This window comes from Schistocerca cancellata, chromosome 3 (assembly GCF_023864275.1).
Source record: "Schistocerca cancellata isolate TAMUIC-IGC-003103 chromosome 3, iqSchCanc2.1, whole genome shotgun sequence".
NCBI classification, from domain to species: domain Eukaryota; kingdom Metazoa; phylum Arthropoda; class Insecta; order Orthoptera; family Acrididae; genus Schistocerca; species Schistocerca cancellata.
The window spans coordinates 583,577,746-583,593,920 of record NC_064628.1 but is presented as its reverse complement, the minus strand read 5'-3'; the positions used below and the strand labels follow the sequence as shown (position 1 = coordinate 583,593,920).

The window sequence follows — 16,175 nt, the reverse complement described above, 5'->3', positions numbered from 1 at the left end:
CAGGCTCTCCAATGCCGTAAGTGACATCCTTCGATGTATCACTTCATTGCTATTAACAGCTCTGTACCACCACCTCATAAAATGACAGGAATGAGAGTGCGGGGAGTGGTATGTTGCTACCATTGGACCACATACCCCTCCTTGCAAGTTTGGTTGAAGATTTGATGCCTCTATGGGGTCCAGTATCCTGCGATTGTAATTAGTATCTCTGTGAATGGTGATGTCCAGATGCTGTTGCTTAACATTTTACTTTTTGTTATGCTTGAGCCTCTGCATCTGAGGATTGTCAGCCTGCATTTCGTGTCCTCAAAAAGCGGGTAGAGCAAATTCCTTTACCATTTACAACACATCACCTGGAACCTTATAATTTATCCTTCTGTCCTTTTTCCCCACCCTTTGGGAACATGTCTGGGGTATTTTTGAGAATATATTCTGATGTTTCGATAAGCCGGCGTCAGAACAGTCTCTTGTCTGTTTGTTCTTTCTTTCTTCATTCTCCGTCTCACACCCTTCCTCCACTTTGCTGTTTGATGTTCCTCTGTTTATTCTTCCTTCCTGTGCACTTCTGAAGGTCAGCCTATGCGTTTGATGTGTAACAGGTGACTGGGTAACAAGTAATTTGCAGCTCCTGGGTCAGCAGTAAAGATCTGCTTGTATCTCCTGATGCAGGCCAGGTGCAGGGAGGAGTGCTTGTCTGAGCTGTAACCTTCCTAAATTACCAATTAGTCCCTCTGTAGAAGTTCAGGAGATGTTACCTGAGGTGTGAACAATCACCTGAGGTGGGTGAACGCCCCCCCCCCCCCTCCTTTCCCCCTGCGAGGGGCCCCAGTTGGAAGGAGTGCCCCATTGGAGATGTTAATAATCATGGGGGATTTTTTTGCTATGAGCCACTCACCTTCATCTCAGTCTCTGTCTGTTAAATGTAAACAGAATGAGGATAAAGATTCGAAGTCTCTCCCAGTTTCACCTTGGTTCTTCATGGTATCACCTATTGGAGGAGGTCAGTCCTTTGCTACAGTTAATCTGTTTATTATTCAGAAAGTTGTAGATGCAGTTGCCGGCCATGTGAAATCTTGCTCTCTTCTATGTAATGGAGTTTTGCTTTTGAAAACCGATTGTGATTTTCAAGCCCATAACTGCTTACATCTTGTCTCCCCCATGGCTAGCCTGTTCATTCTGAGGCCCACCGAATGCTGAATTCTTCGCATGGTTTTGCTTGATGGTCTGACCAAGGGACATATCCAACCTTGCCTCTCTGATCAGGGCATCACTGCAGTGAATCGGGTAATGGAAATGGTTGATGCCACCTGAGTTCCTACGTGCACTCATTTTCTCACTGCTGATCAAGTAGTCCTTCCATCGAAGATCAAAGCAGGCAGTGAAGTCATCACAGTCTGACTGTACATTCCAAACATGCTGCATTACTACCATTGTAAACTTAACAGCCATACTCGAATGTCCTGTAAAAACATTGCCAAATGTATTACTTGGGGTAGGGATGCTCATGAGGGTGATTGCTTGCCTCCTCCTCCCCGATATAGCAGCTGTAATGGATACTATGCTGCCTCATCCCAAGAATTTCCCATATATCTTCATGAGCTGGCCATCCAGGAGACCTGGGTGAAGGAAAAAGTACTTTGTCTGTTACTTGCAAGTTGTTGGCTGGTCAAAAGCCCTGTGTTTCACCATCTGCCACTTACAGTACCATTCTTGCCAAGCCTTGCTCCCCGATTGCCATGGCCATGCAGATTTGTGACGTCAAATTCTGTTACCAAGTCACTGTAGCATCCTCATTTCTTCTCTTCCAGCTGTGCACCAAGCCACCAAATCTTCACCCCTGGCGGCTAAATCCTCTGCTTCATAAGTGGCAGGGTGTAAAGGAGCACTCCTGTGAAGACTTCTTATGTCCTTCTAGCCAACAAGCATCCGAGTCTTCAGCACCAATTGCAAAGGCTCATAAACTAACAAAGATAAACAGTCTTCTCCTTTACTGACTCTGAGATCTTCTTCAGTGGTGTCGCTGCATGATACCCTCACCCGACCGACCTCTGTTTTACTGGTGTACACCGCCAACTCTGTGTCTACCCTGGAATCCACTGGCCGACTTAGAGCAAATGCTGATGACTGTGTAGATCTCATGGAACAGGCTTGCCCAGCCGCTGCACCTTGTAACATTGAGTCTCTGAAGACTGACACTCAGCTTCCGCTGAGGCGACAATCCTTCATTTTTTTCCCTCCTCTCCTTTCCCCATAATGACTCTCCTCCAATGGAACATTCACAGCCTTAGATCCAATAAGGAGGAATTGCAGCTGCTCTGGGAATTGCAGCATACATGAGTTTTCTCCCTCCAGGAAACTAAATTGCGTCCTCTTGACTGATGTGACATCTTTCATTTTTTCTGGTCCACTTTGACCAACAGCCCCCCCTTTCCCCTGAGGACAGCATTCCACTTCTTGGGTAAGTCATGCTTATGCTGCTCATCAGGGGTGATGTTTGTAGTCAAACCATCTCACTGAGCATCTGGCTACAAGCTGTTTGTCTGTATTTCCCTTCCTCGCTTCACATTTTCTCGTTGTAACATCTACACCCCTCCGTCATTCGGTGTCACAGGGCAGACTTCTTCCAGCTAATTGGTGAACTCCCTCACTCCTTTTTCCTGCTCATTGACTTTTAATGCACACCATCCCCTCTGGGGCTCTTCCAGAACTTGTCTGAGAGGTGCCCTTGTGGCCGTCCTTCTCAGTCAACTCAATCTCGTCTGCCTTAACAATGGCGCACCCATGTTCCTTTCAGGCTCCACAGACATGTATTACCATTTGGACCTCTCGTTCTGCAGTGCCCAGCTTCCTGTCATCTTGAGTGGTCCATTCTCTGACACGTACTCGAGTGACCATTTCCTATGTGCTATCCGTTCGCTGACTCCTGCTGGTAAACCCAACTGACAGCTTTCTAGTGCCCACTGGAGGCTTTACTCCTCTGTGGTGACCTTTGCTGAACAATATTTCCTCAGTTGTGATGACCAGGTAGAATACCTTACAATTCATAGCACTGCAGAACATTCCATTCCTTGAACTTCATCTTTACTGCACCCTGTCGCGGTCCCTTGGTGGACTGAGGTATGTTGCAATGCAGTTTGTGTGTGGAATCATGCTCTAAACAATTTTATCATCCTACAAAGGGGAACTACCATTGTTATAAACGAGTCGCATGTGCAATGTTGTCGCATTCTTTGGGATAGCAAAAAAGCTTGCTGGATTTCGTTTACTGGTTCTTTTAACATTTTCACTCTGTCTCCCATCATGTGGGTCAACGTTCGATGGCTCTCTGGGACCAAGGTCCATTTCCCAATTTCCTGCCTGACCATAGCAGATGATGTCATTGTGGACGCCATTGCTGAGGCTGCTTTTTTGTGGAGATTTGAGCTCTACCCACTGTCATCCTGGCTTCCTCCATTGGAAACGAATGGAGGGGGCTCAGTTAATACCCTACCCCTCTCAGAACCATGAATGTTACAATGCCACCTTTACAGTGAGGGAGCTAGGTCTTGCTCTCACTTCATCCCCATCTTCCAACTCAGGGCCGGATGATGTTAACATTCAGATGTTGCAACACCTTTACCTGTGGGCAAGCACTTTCTCCTTCATACTGAAGGGACAGCCTACATTACACTTGTCCATCCCCTGCTGGAATATTGCTGCACGGTGTGGGATCCTTACCAGGTAGGATTGACGGAGGACATTGAAAAAGTGCAGCTCGTTTCGTGTTATTGCACAATAGGGGTGAGAATGTCACTGATATGATACGCGATTTGGGGTGCCAGTCACTGAAACAAAGGTGGTTTTCTTTGCGGTGAGATCAATTTAAGAAATTTCAATCACCAACTTTCTCTTCCAAATGCGAAAATATTTTGTTGACACCCACCTATGTAGGGAGAAACGATCATCATAATAAGATCAGAGAAATCAGAGCTCGAACGGAAAGATTTAGGTGTTCCTTTTTCCCATGTGCCATTCGAGAGTGGAATGGTATAGAAGTAGTATGAAAATGATTCGATGAACCCTCTGCCAGGCACTTTTGTGTGAATTGCAGAGTAACCATGTAGATGTAGATGTACAGTGGCATCTAGGCAGATGGCACATTCCCCAGGTGTGTGTGTGAAGCCACTGTCATACCCTGGTAACGACAAACACCTTCCTTCTATCTACTGCCCCATTTCTCTCACCAGCTGTGTTTGCAAGGTAATGGAGCATATGTTTTGTGCGCGGTTGGTGGTGTGGCTCAAGTCTGGCAATTTAGAGCGTGCTGTTCTGCAGTTGACCATCTCGTCACTTTGTCAACCCTTGTCATGAAAGGTTTTCTGCAGGAATAACAGACTATGGCCATGTTTTTTGATTTGGAGAAAGCCTATGATACCTGTTGTAGGACTGGTTTCTTTTGTACTCTCTACATGTGGGGCTTCCATGGCCACCTGGCCTCTTTCCTTTAGGAATTTTTAAAAGACTGAGTTTTCAAAGGATGTGTGGGTTTTGCCTTGTCAGACGCATTTATCCAGGAAAACAGAGTGCCTCAGGACTCTGTCATGAGCTTCGTCCTCTTTGCTATAGCCATTAACCCTATTACAGCCTGTCTCCCGCCAGTACCTCCAGGTCCCTCTTTGTCAGTGATCTTAAGATTTATTGCAGTTCTCCATGGTTTGTGTCCTTGAGCGGCATCTTCAGCTATGTCTCAGTCGTTTTTACTCATGGAGCATGACAATGGCTTTCGCTTTTCTACTGAAAAAAACCATTTTTATGAATTTCTCATAGTGCAGTGGGTTTCTTCCAATGTCTTTATATCTTGAGCCTGTTGCTCTTCCATTCGCTGAAACTGCAAAATTCCTGGGGCCCATGCTTGATAGAGAACTTTGTTGGTCCTCACACGTGTCGTACCTGGCCGCCCACTGCACCCGGTCCCTCAGTGTCCTACATGTCCTAAGTGGTACTTCTTGGGGAGCAGACCACTCCTCCATTTGTGCTGATCCCTTGTCCATTTCAAACTAGACTATGGGTGTTCCGTTTATGCATTTTCACATCCATCATCTTACACCATCCAAATACAATCCACCAGCAGGGAATCCGTTTGGCCAGTGATACCTTTTACACCAGTCCGATTGAGAGTCTCTATGCAGAAACTGCCATACTACTGCTGTCATGAGGTTTCTTGAGCTCTCACCCATGGCTTCTGGTTTTCCCCCCACCAAAACATGTTATGCAGTTCTGTCACCATTGTACTCTCCATACCTGATCAGGACTCTACCTCAATGACCAAATGATCACTCTAGTGGAATATTATTGTATTTTGGGATTGGTCTTTGATTCCTGGTTGACGTGGCTTCCCTGTCTTCACCAACTTAAGCAAATGTGCAGGCCACACTGTAATAATACTTGCTGCCTCAGAAACACCAGCTGAAGTGCAGATCGCTCTATGTTTTTGCGACTCTACAAAGCTCTGATCCTGTCATGTCTGGCATACGGCTCTGCATCAACTTCAGCACTGCGGATGCTGAACCCGATACACCATTGTGAGTCTGAGTTGTGGACTGGCCCTGCGATCAGCCTGCTCGCAGAGGCTGGCATCCCTCCCCTGCAGTTCAGGTGCCAACAACTGCTGCTCAACTAAGCATACACATTTGCTGAGCATCCAAACTACTGTGTTCTTTTCCTGGTAGGGGATCTACCTCCTACAATGAAGGCGAAGGTCTGGAGTCTTGATCACATACAGTGTCTCTTTCCCCACTGTCGCCTCCTGTCACTGAGAAATCGCAGGCACCTCTATGGTTTGTACCCAGTCCTCAGATCAGCTTTGACCTATCCTTTAGACCGAAAGACTCAACACAAAAAAGCAAAAGCACTCCGTCATCAGACCACAAGGGGCCCATCAGGACCATCTGACCGCTATGTCATCCTCAGCTGAGGATGCGGATAGGAGGGGTTTGTCATCAGCACACCGCTTTCCCGGTTGTTACGATGGTTTTCTTTGACTGGAGCCACTACTATTTGGTCGAGTAGCTCCTCAGTTGGTATCACGAGGCTGAGTGCACCCCGAAAAATGGCAACAGCACATGGCGGACCGGATGGTCACCCATCCAAGTGCTGGCCATGCCCGACAGTGCTTAACTTTGGTGATCTAATGGGAACCGGTGGGTCCACTGCGGCAAGGCCGTTGCCAAAGATTCAACACACACTATGGGTTTTTGCCACCTGTTCTTGGATGCCCTTGATGCATTTATGGGCTCAGTTGTGGTATACCCTGATGGTTCTGTGGTCAGTGGACAAACTAGTTTTGCCTACACAAATCCAAGTTGCAGTGAAATATTCTCCATGCTGAATGGATGCAGTGTATTCACTGAAGAATTGGGGGCTGTCGCTTGATCTCCCAGCCACTTACATTCTTGCTGTGCTGAGTAATTCTTAATAAGCACTGTCTCCTTGAGTTGTCTTTGGGCTGTTGACCAGTGCTACCCTTGACACCCATTGGTTGTGACTATCCAGGATCTCCTGTAGTATCTCCACCATGCTGGATTTGGAACTGGACCTTCAGTCAACTCTTTGCTGACAATTGCTGGAGGCTTGGAATCTGGATAGGTGTGCCTTGGTTTCTCCGACTAAACCGCAAACCATAAAAGTGTCCAGGACCATGTGGCATTCTTCCCTTCATGCTTCTTGCAGGGAATCTACTGTCCTCTGCTGGCTTCGCATTAGCCACACTTGGCTGACACAGTGTGAAGATCCACCCTACTATCGGTATGGTGCCCGGCTCATGGTGACCAATATCCTACTGGACAACCCTAATTTTGGACATCTTGTGGCAAAATCTTAAACTTGCGGACATGTTACTTCTGGTGCTAACAGATGACTCCAAAGTGGCTGATTTTTATTTTACTGTGAAAGTGGTTTTTACGCTTCTGTGATACAGAGCACAGTATCCTCATGGCCACTTGAGGGATTGTGGGCTCATGGTGGTCCAGCTTGGCACTTGCACTTCCCACCATTTTAATTCTTCTTATTCTTTTCCATCTGTGATTGGTTTACTGTTTCATTGTCATTGTTTTGTTTCCTGACAGTGTGTGCACTATCTGTGCTGCTCATTTTCATGCAGTAATGGAGAGATTGAGGAAACACCAGTTGGATCCAGACAGTGTGTTTTGAACTGCATAACATGTTCTATGGACCTCCAGCTGCTTTTTGGACAGAGCAACTTAACCACCTCCATCCTCATACCCCTCTCTCCCTTCTACTTGTTTCTGTCTATTGATTTTCTTGATTTTTGGATATGACTGAGTCATTGGGTTTGTCTTTTGTGTTCTTCCTCGCTGGCATCTGTTCCTGACTTGATACACAAAGGATTAAGGGACTGATGATCTTGTAATATGATCCTTTTAACCCAATCATTTCCGCCATCTATTACCATGAATTATAGTTTTTCTTAGGTCTATCCTCCAGATATCTATTTGAATACTCTTTTGCCAATTCTTGATATTAGACTCAGTTGTTTCCTTAAAGTCTTTGTTTTGTTCACTTGTATGTTATTTACCTCCTCTTGTGAGGGAGTAATTCGAACATATCCTTCACATTATACAGTCCTAATGCCTGTTTTATTTTTGGATCTTGCAAAACGAAAGCCTTTGTGTGCCTTTTCCCTACAATCTCTAAATGTCTGTGGTACTAATAATAAGCCTTTTTAAAATGTTTGTCAACATTGCTACTTTTCCTGTGACTTTCGACACACACACACACACACACACACACACACACACACACACACACACTCTCTCTCTCTCTCTCTCTCTCTCTCTCTCTCTCTCTGATTGTCTCTTTCATTATACAATGTGCAGAATACTCCAGCCTATTCCCTCATCACTCACCCTGCTGGATTGGCTTGTGGGTTAAATTCGGGTGTTAGTACATAACATACTCCTTGTTCAACTAATAATTCCTTAAACACATGTGTAGTCAATTGTGTGACAAAAGTTCACCTGGTTTTCTCATTTTGTTAAAATACTCATTGTCCATAATTCTCTTCAGTCTTGCTTGTAGAATTTGACCCTGGAATATAACTTTGAGCTCAGACCACACTTGCATAATCACTAGTGTGTACTGCCGTAGAAATCGATACATGTGATATCGCAGATCTGCTCTGGCACTATTGGATAACATTTATCTTTAGTTGCTTGAATCTTATATTTAACACTTAGCTCACAAGATTTTAAAATTTTCTTTATCCAGCAAGTCATTCAGTTAAAATAATGTTATTTTCTCCCACGATTTAGGTGCATCTTGGGCCCAAAGTGACACTACCCTATGTGGATATACTTGATCAAAGATATCACATAGTCCTCAGGTATGCATGCTCCCCAGTATTGTATTTCTGTCTCTAAACGACTTAACGGTATGCCCTCATGAAGCAAAAATGTCATCCCCTTTTCTTCATGTCTTGGATTTTCAGCTAACTTCTGTAATTTCTTACTGATTCAAAAATCAACTGCTCGCTCTTATATTTTTGAGTAGTTGTTTTATTTCACAGCTACCATCTGCCATCCTTGAAAAATAAATTCATGATGGTTTGTCAGAGGTGATATCAGTTGCCCCTCGTTCATGTTCAGTGACAATCCCGATGCGGCATCAGACACTGAATTTTGCTAAGCGATGTGAAACTTCTTTGTAAAATCAGGATGGCTTGGAATTCTAGGCTCACTTAGTACTTGCTTGATTCTCTGAAATTCTTTCATACAGTCAGAGGAGCAATGGCGTCATACATCTTTCTTTAACAGGTTTGTTAAGTGTACACTATTTTGTGTCTGATATGGGATGAAATGCTATTAGAACCCTATTACACCAAGAAGTGGTTAAGTTATTTTATATTTCTGCATTCCAGACATTTTAGAATGACTCCAACCTTTCCAAGATTTCGTCTTATGATTTCACTTCTTATAATGTATCCTAGAAATTTCAATTCGGCTCTGCCAAATTTGGCCTTTTTCCAGGTTAAGAGTAATATTCTTCTCATTCAACCTTTCCAACACTGCCTGTATAGTGTGACGAAGTTCTTCCCACGTTTGAGATGCAATAAGTAAGTCATTTGCGAACAGAATGACACGACCAATTATTTATTGGTTTAATACCTGATCGGGTGCTCTAATGAGTTCTGAAATTGTTAATTTCAGTCCAAAAGTCAGCTCACTAAACTGATAACACTTTCTTTCAAATAGGAAGGCAGTGTACTTCTAGGATTCAGCCAGTAGCACCTGTCAGTATCTTATAGAAAGGTCCATGGTACTGAAGTATTTTACCATCCGAAGTTTGGACAAAATCTCTTCAATATTAATAGGACGGTCAAACTCTAACTCTAAAAACTGATTGACTGTTGTTGCATCTACTACTAGACATAATTATGCCAAATCGGCTTTTTGAACAGATGATATGGAGTTATTGTATCTAATATTTGAATGTTCAGTAATATTCCACTGTTTCAACTTTGACTTCTGTCTTGATACTCATGGGTATTGGATGAGCAGGTTTGTAAAACTTAGTGTTTTCTTTTACTTTTAATTGTCATATGTAACCTTCAATCATTTCCCAGTTAGCTTGTACTTGCTCAACAGGTTTTCTAGTTGCTCTTGCTGTTGAGTGATTGATCTGTCTGAACGCAAGCAAATCATTTTCTTCATCTTGTGCATCACATGACCATTGCCACATATCCCGTTGGTATTCTTTTTCTCTGACACAGCTACTTTTGAGAAATTTGTTTTTATACTCACATTCTAAAGGTTCTTAGTATGCACTTCTTCAAAAAAATAAGTTTGTAAAATGAATTCTGTGTTCAGTTAAGTATCCCCCCACTGAAGACTCATTTTGTTGTCAGTGAATGAAGTGTTTGCTTTAAGGGCCATAAGCCAATCCGCATCCAACAAAATATCAAATTCTAGATTTGGCACAACAAACATTTTCTGTTGGAACTGTATCCAGGATTTCGAATTCAACAATTGTTTCTTCCTGGATTTCTTTCTATCTGTTACCTATGTCCTCTACAAAATCACTCCTATTATACACCGAAGAGCCAAGAAACCGGTACACCTGCCTAATCTCACGTAGGGCCCCCGCGAGCACATCTAAGTAGTGCTGGAGCGAACTGACACCATGAATCCTGTAGGGCTGTCCGTAAATCCGTAAGAGTATGAGGAGATGGAGATCTCTTGTGAACAGTACGTTGCAAGGCATCCCAGATATGCTCAATAATGTTCATGTCTGGGGAGTTTTGTGGCCAGCTGAAGTATTTAAACTCAGACAAGTGTTCCTGGAGCCACGCTGTAGCAATTCTGGACATATGGGGTGTAACATTGTCCTGCTGAAATTGCCCATGCCTGTCGGAATACACAATGGACATGAACGGATGTTTATGTACGTGTCACCTGTCAGAGTCGTATCTAGATGTATCGAGGGTTCTGTATCACTCCAACTGCAAACACCCCACACCATTACAGAGCCTCCACCAGCTTGAACAGTCTCCTGCTGACGTGCAGGATTCATGGATTCATGTGCTGATCTCCATATCCATACATATCCATCCACTTATCCACTTGATACAATTTGAAACAAGACCTGTGTGACCAGGCAACAGGTTTATAGTCATCAACTGTCCAGTGTTGGTGTTGACAGACCTGGGGAAGGCGTAAAGCTTTGTGTTGCGCAGTCATCAAGGATACACGATTGGACCTTTGGCTCTGAAAGCCGAAAGCCCATATTGATGATATTTCGTTGAATGGTTCACACGCTGACACTTGTTGATGGCCCAGCACTGAAATCTGCAGCAATTTGTGGAAGGGCTGCACTCCTGTCATATTGAATAATTCTCTTCAGTTGTCATTGGTCCCATTCTTGTGGGATCTTTTTCCAGCCACAGCGATGTCGGAGATTTGATGTTTCACCGGATTCCTGGTACTCACAATACACTCGTGAAGTGGTCGCATGGGAAAATCCTCACTTCATCGCTGCTTTGGAGATGCTGTGTCCCATTGCTCGTGTGCTGACTGTAGTACCACGTTTAAACTCACTTAAATCTTGATAACCTGCCATTGTAGCAGCAGTAACCAATCTAACAACTGCGGGAGACACTTGCTGTCTGATATAGGCTTGTCGACCGCAGTGCTGTATTCTGCCTGTTTACATATATCTGTATCTGAATTTGCATGCCTATACCAGATTCTTTAGTGCTCCAGTGTATGAACCACTCTGCCTCACCAATTGCTGTTATGTCTTACCATAGTTTGTGATTAATGAAACTTACCTGGCATCCTGTTCCAATAATGTTCATTACTTTCTACTAGTCTTTCTTCCAAGATTACACCCCTCAGATGTCCCCCCTTTTTGGTAGTCAGTGAACAATGTGCAAGTGTGTAACCTTTGAAGGATTCTTTGTTAACATCAGATAAAGCTTTAAGTGTTAGGAAATCTTCTCTGAAAATATTTGTATTTGAAGTGAAACATGGACGGTAATCTGTGCAGACAAGACGGAACAGAGGTATTTGAAATGCAGCTTTACAGAAGAATGCTGAAGATAATAGACGAGTGTCAAGTCCTCATCCTGTCTCAATACTCCTAAACAGACCATCACCATACAACAAAATTTACAAAAAGTACAATGATTTACATATTTATTATTCTACTCATTGGGTAACTGATGAAGGGTTGAGGAGAGAAGAAATTTAGGCCGGATGTTGTTGCTGTTGTTGTTGTTGTTGTTGTTAGGATGTCATCCATTCTTAGGCTGGTTATTACAATAAACAAGAACACTCCTCCCTATTTCTTTATAGATGTTGGAAGTGGAGATCGAAGTTGAGAACCTCTCTGCAATTTCATCCTAGAGTGACCACCTGTCAGGTCCTCCCCTTGTCTAAATCCTCCTAAACAGACCACCGTCATACTACAACACATACAAAAAATACAGTCATCTACATACTTATCATTCTGTTCATTGGACCCCATCTCACTGTCACATCTAGTTTCATGGAATGGAAAACAACCAGAGCTTTTACTGCAGCAACTCCTGAGCATTCTGTTGTTGAAGGGACCGAGGACTTCGCAGTTTTGTCCTGTGAAACAATCACCACCATCACTACCCCTTCCTTAGATATTCACATCTCGTAAAAAGTGTGGCACTATTATGCTCCCAGACTCAGGAAACTATGCTTAAGCAATTCACTGAAAAATCTAACATCTCCATCTATGCTGCAGTATGGGTAATTTTCTGCTCAATTCTTGGTTGATTTGCTCGATTTCTTTTGTCAAGTGCCAAGAAGATCTCTCTGCTCTGATTGTGCATTTTTTAAAATTTATTTCTACTGTTATGAGAAAGGTGTTTCCATACATGTTTGCGTCATTTTACTGAATGCATCTTAGTCATTGATTATGCTGATACATAGTAGTAGTGTAGTTGATTAGTGTATGACTTGATTTGCTTGAAATGGAGTTGATATATGAACATGGCCACCTAGTGTTCAGAAAAGATAACTGTTAAGAACTCAACTGGCTGTATCCCTTTGTCTAATATCCAAGATGCTTATGATTGAGACAAGTTTGTTTCCTATTCAGTAGCTTCCATCAGGTTTTCTCTCAGGTATCTTGTAAACGAATTCGGCATACCATATTCTTATCATTGAAGAATCAGTTTCAGTACTTTTTTCTTGCAGAGAAATCAGAAGGGGAGAAAGTGGAGGTAGGAAAGAAAACACCAGAAAAGCAAAAGAGTCAAGATGATGAAAAAGAGGAAGAGGAGGAAGAAGAGGAGGAAGAAGAAGAAGAATCTGAATCTGGAGAAGAATCAGAGGATGAAAGTAGCGAGGAAGATTCTGAAGATAGTGAAGAAGAGCACAAGACTGATGCTGAAAGAAAGAGGGAACGGGCGCTTGCTCGTATACAGGTATGCTGTTAAAATGTGTTTTTTTTCTGCTGTTCAGAATACCAAACAGTGCATAAAATAATAATGGTAAACTTACACTTTAGAGTAACATTGCTGGCCGGTAAGGCCGAGTAGTTCTAGGCGCTTCAGTCTGGAACCACGCGACCGCTACGGTCGCAAGTTCGAATCCTGTCTCAGGCATGGATGTGTGTGATGTCCTTAGGTTAGTTAGGTTTAAGTAGCTCTAAGTTCTAGGGGGCTGATGACCTCAGATGTTAAGTCCCATAGTGCTCAGAGCTGTTCGAACCATTTTTAAAGTGACATTATTCCCTCATAGCCAATTAATCTATCTCGTGTGCTCGGCAGCAGTAGTCAGTTGATGAATTCAGGGTACAAATGAAACTAACATTATTACCAATTGTGACATCCGCCCTCACCTGCACCCCATCATTTTTTCTTTCATCAGTGCTGTGTCATTCAGTTGTTTCTTGCAATGTGTAGTCATACTGAAAACACAAAATGTGGTACTCACTTCTGCAAGTGAAGAACTTCTTGTGGCTACCTTTTGGTTGCTGTTTGTTAAATAAATGCAATTTGTTATAGCTGCCTGTAGTCATTCTATATTTTCCATTGGAACAGTGCAACTACATGTCTGCAGCCTATAGATAAAAATAATTTTTGTGTTTCATATATGATGTGAATATTATTTGTGCATGTAGTCAACAATGTAACCAAATTATTGTCCTATCTTTATCTTCATTCTTTAACATTCATTAGTTAATTTTTTCCGATATAGGAGGATACACACTTGTCAATTTTTGTGACAACTAGTGTAACTCTTGCTGATACTAACCCAGATTTTTACATTAGCACTTCTAGAAATTCTTCTGTTAAGAATTTTAGTAGATGTCGATGATACTCATTCTCCTGTCACGCTTTGGAAGAATTGCTGGTATGACCAGTCCTAGTACTGTTATAATATGGCCACTCAGATATGTAATACAAGCCACATGTGTCGTACACTTGTCTCTTTACAAACCCCCATGTAGGGATGGGCAAAAAATATTGATACATCAAAATATCGATATTTTTTTACTACAATATTGATATATTTCACCAATATCTAAATAATGGATATTGAATATTAAGTATTGAAAGTGATGTTTTTTTGTTGGCTGTCTTTTCTTCACTCATAGGAACTATAGTTCTCATCAGCAGATTTCTTGCCCATTCCAGTGACCACCAATCTGTGCAATCTAACAGTAAGTCTCTTACAATTGGCTTAATTTAATTTTGTATTCCGTATGGTACTAAAAATGAACACCGGATTTGTATATGAATGAATGTGTACTGCATATTCATGAAAATCTTGAAATACTCATGAAAGTTTGTTACTTCCGTGTGTCATTTCTTCCATTGAAAATGATAGGTATGAGGTGCAAAGCAAACATGTTTGGTGACAGCACTGTATGAGATTGGTGGAAATAACCATTCTCTGCTCCCAACTGAGAGGCAGAATATGCAATCTCTTTACCCCTTGAGTGCCTGGATCAAGAAAAGATACACACACCATAAAAGTAATGTAGATTGAGCACAAAAGTCACCCAAATTACTGCACTGGGATTTAATGGAAAAAGAACTCTGTTGTCTGATGTGTTTATGGTATGTACAATATTTCAGGCGCAGAACACACATCCGAAGTGTTTCACTCCTGAGACTCCTCTTGCAAAGAGTTGGACCAAAAATACAATATATGAAAATATTGATATCGTTGTCTTGATAATACCAGTGCCTTTTATAAACATCAGCACAGTACATATCGATATTTTTAAAGATTTGCCCATTTCTATCCTCATGACAAGAAGTGCATTTGGGTCAGGTCTGGTGAGTGTGGTGCCTGTAGTGTTGGTCCACCAGTCCCTAATCATCAAAAATGATGCACACAATATCAGAGTAATCGAATTGGTGCTGTCCTGTTGAAAAATTGTGTCTGTTGGCATTTGTGGAATGGTATAATTTTCTAGCTTATCCATATTTGTGGTCCCATTCACTGGTTTCATGAAAATATGATGCCAGCCTTCAGCAGGCAGTATCACACAAGCACCCTCAGGCTGGGCTTGTTCAAAACAGGCTATCATCAACAGGCAGGCATTACCTTTGGCACAGTCAAATAGCAACACAGCAGACTTTTTCCAGTAAGGACGATCATCTGGCTGCAGGTACTATGGTAATTGGAGTGTATAACACTGTAGATGCAAGTTTTTGTACATGACATCATCCACTATGGAGTTTGGTATGTTCAGTTGTGCCACAGCATGAACCTATTTCCTTGGGCTTCTGGTCAATGACGCCTGCATGTGATTGATGCCAGTCTGGATGATCTATGGTTTTTCAAAATTGCTGGTCCCAGTGCAGGGTACTGTTGCAAGCAGGGGGCATTATATCATCCTGCATACTAAACTGTTGATGTACATGTGTGACTATAGGGCATGGAAAAATTTCTGCTAGCAGTCCCTTTAAAGGAACAGTCACAGAGTTCAACAGCATCCTCTATGGGTAAAATTCATTACGTGTGTGACTAATGCGTTTCATCCACCTACAAGATGAGCTTCACCTCCTGTAGTTCGGAAATCGTATCTAACCCTGCCAGTTGGGACTCCATTGCTGTTAACAACTACAGTCTGCACTCGTTGACTGTGTACATGCACGGGCACTGGGCACTGTGTGTGTGTGGTCCACCACCTCAATTAAAATAAAAAAAAAAAAAAAAAAAAAAAAAAAAAAAAAAAAAAAAAAAAAAAAAAAAAAAAAAAATTTAGCATCCTCCTTGCCCCTGTGACATTTAAAACATTAATTTTTGAGGTGAGGTGTATGTCATACATTTTCCTCAGTTCATCCCCAGGCACTCTGTCCAGCATTTATTGTCCTTCATACAGTGATTATTTCCTTGACAACTTTTGCTATTAAGTTTTGTTCCCTCAGTTGTTTGAACCTATCCTCACCTTAGAAAAAAAGTAGTATTTGAATAAGAAAAGTTGCATTATCTCAAAACTCTGTATCTTGTTGCTTCAGAAACGCCGTGAAGATGCTGAGAAGAACAAGTCACTAGATGTTCTCCGTGCAGCGGTTGTGTGTGTCCTGGGTCATGTAGATACAGGTAATGTGCACAGTTGTGGACTAAAGAGAAAACAAAGGTTGTAGTAGTTCTGTTTAGAAAGGATAATTATTATTAGCTTTTAGG

At 42.3% G+C, this 16,175-nt stretch overlaps 1 protein-coding gene and 1 pseudogene across 3 annotated transcripts in view; one reads left to right on the top strand and one right to left on the bottom strand.

Annotated features, from left to right (window-relative positions):
• LOC126175441 (eukaryotic translation initiation factor 5B) overlaps nucleotides 1-16,175 on the top strand; it is a 392,901-nt gene that overhangs the window by 118,608 nt on the left and 258,118 nt on the right. For all 3 annotated transcript variants that reach the window (XM_049922245.1, XM_049922244.1, XM_049922243.1), the window contains exons 8-9: nucleotides 12,726-12,955; nucleotides 16,007-16,091. In XM_049922245.1, the coding sequence (XP_049778202.1) occupies nucleotides 12,726-12,955; nucleotides 16,007-16,091 (315 nt within the window). The remainder of the gene's footprint in view (nucleotides 1-12,725; nucleotides 12,956-16,006; nucleotides 16,092-16,175) is intronic.
• On the bottom strand, nucleotides 6,090-6,207 carry LOC126177320 (5S ribosomal RNA; annotated as a pseudogene).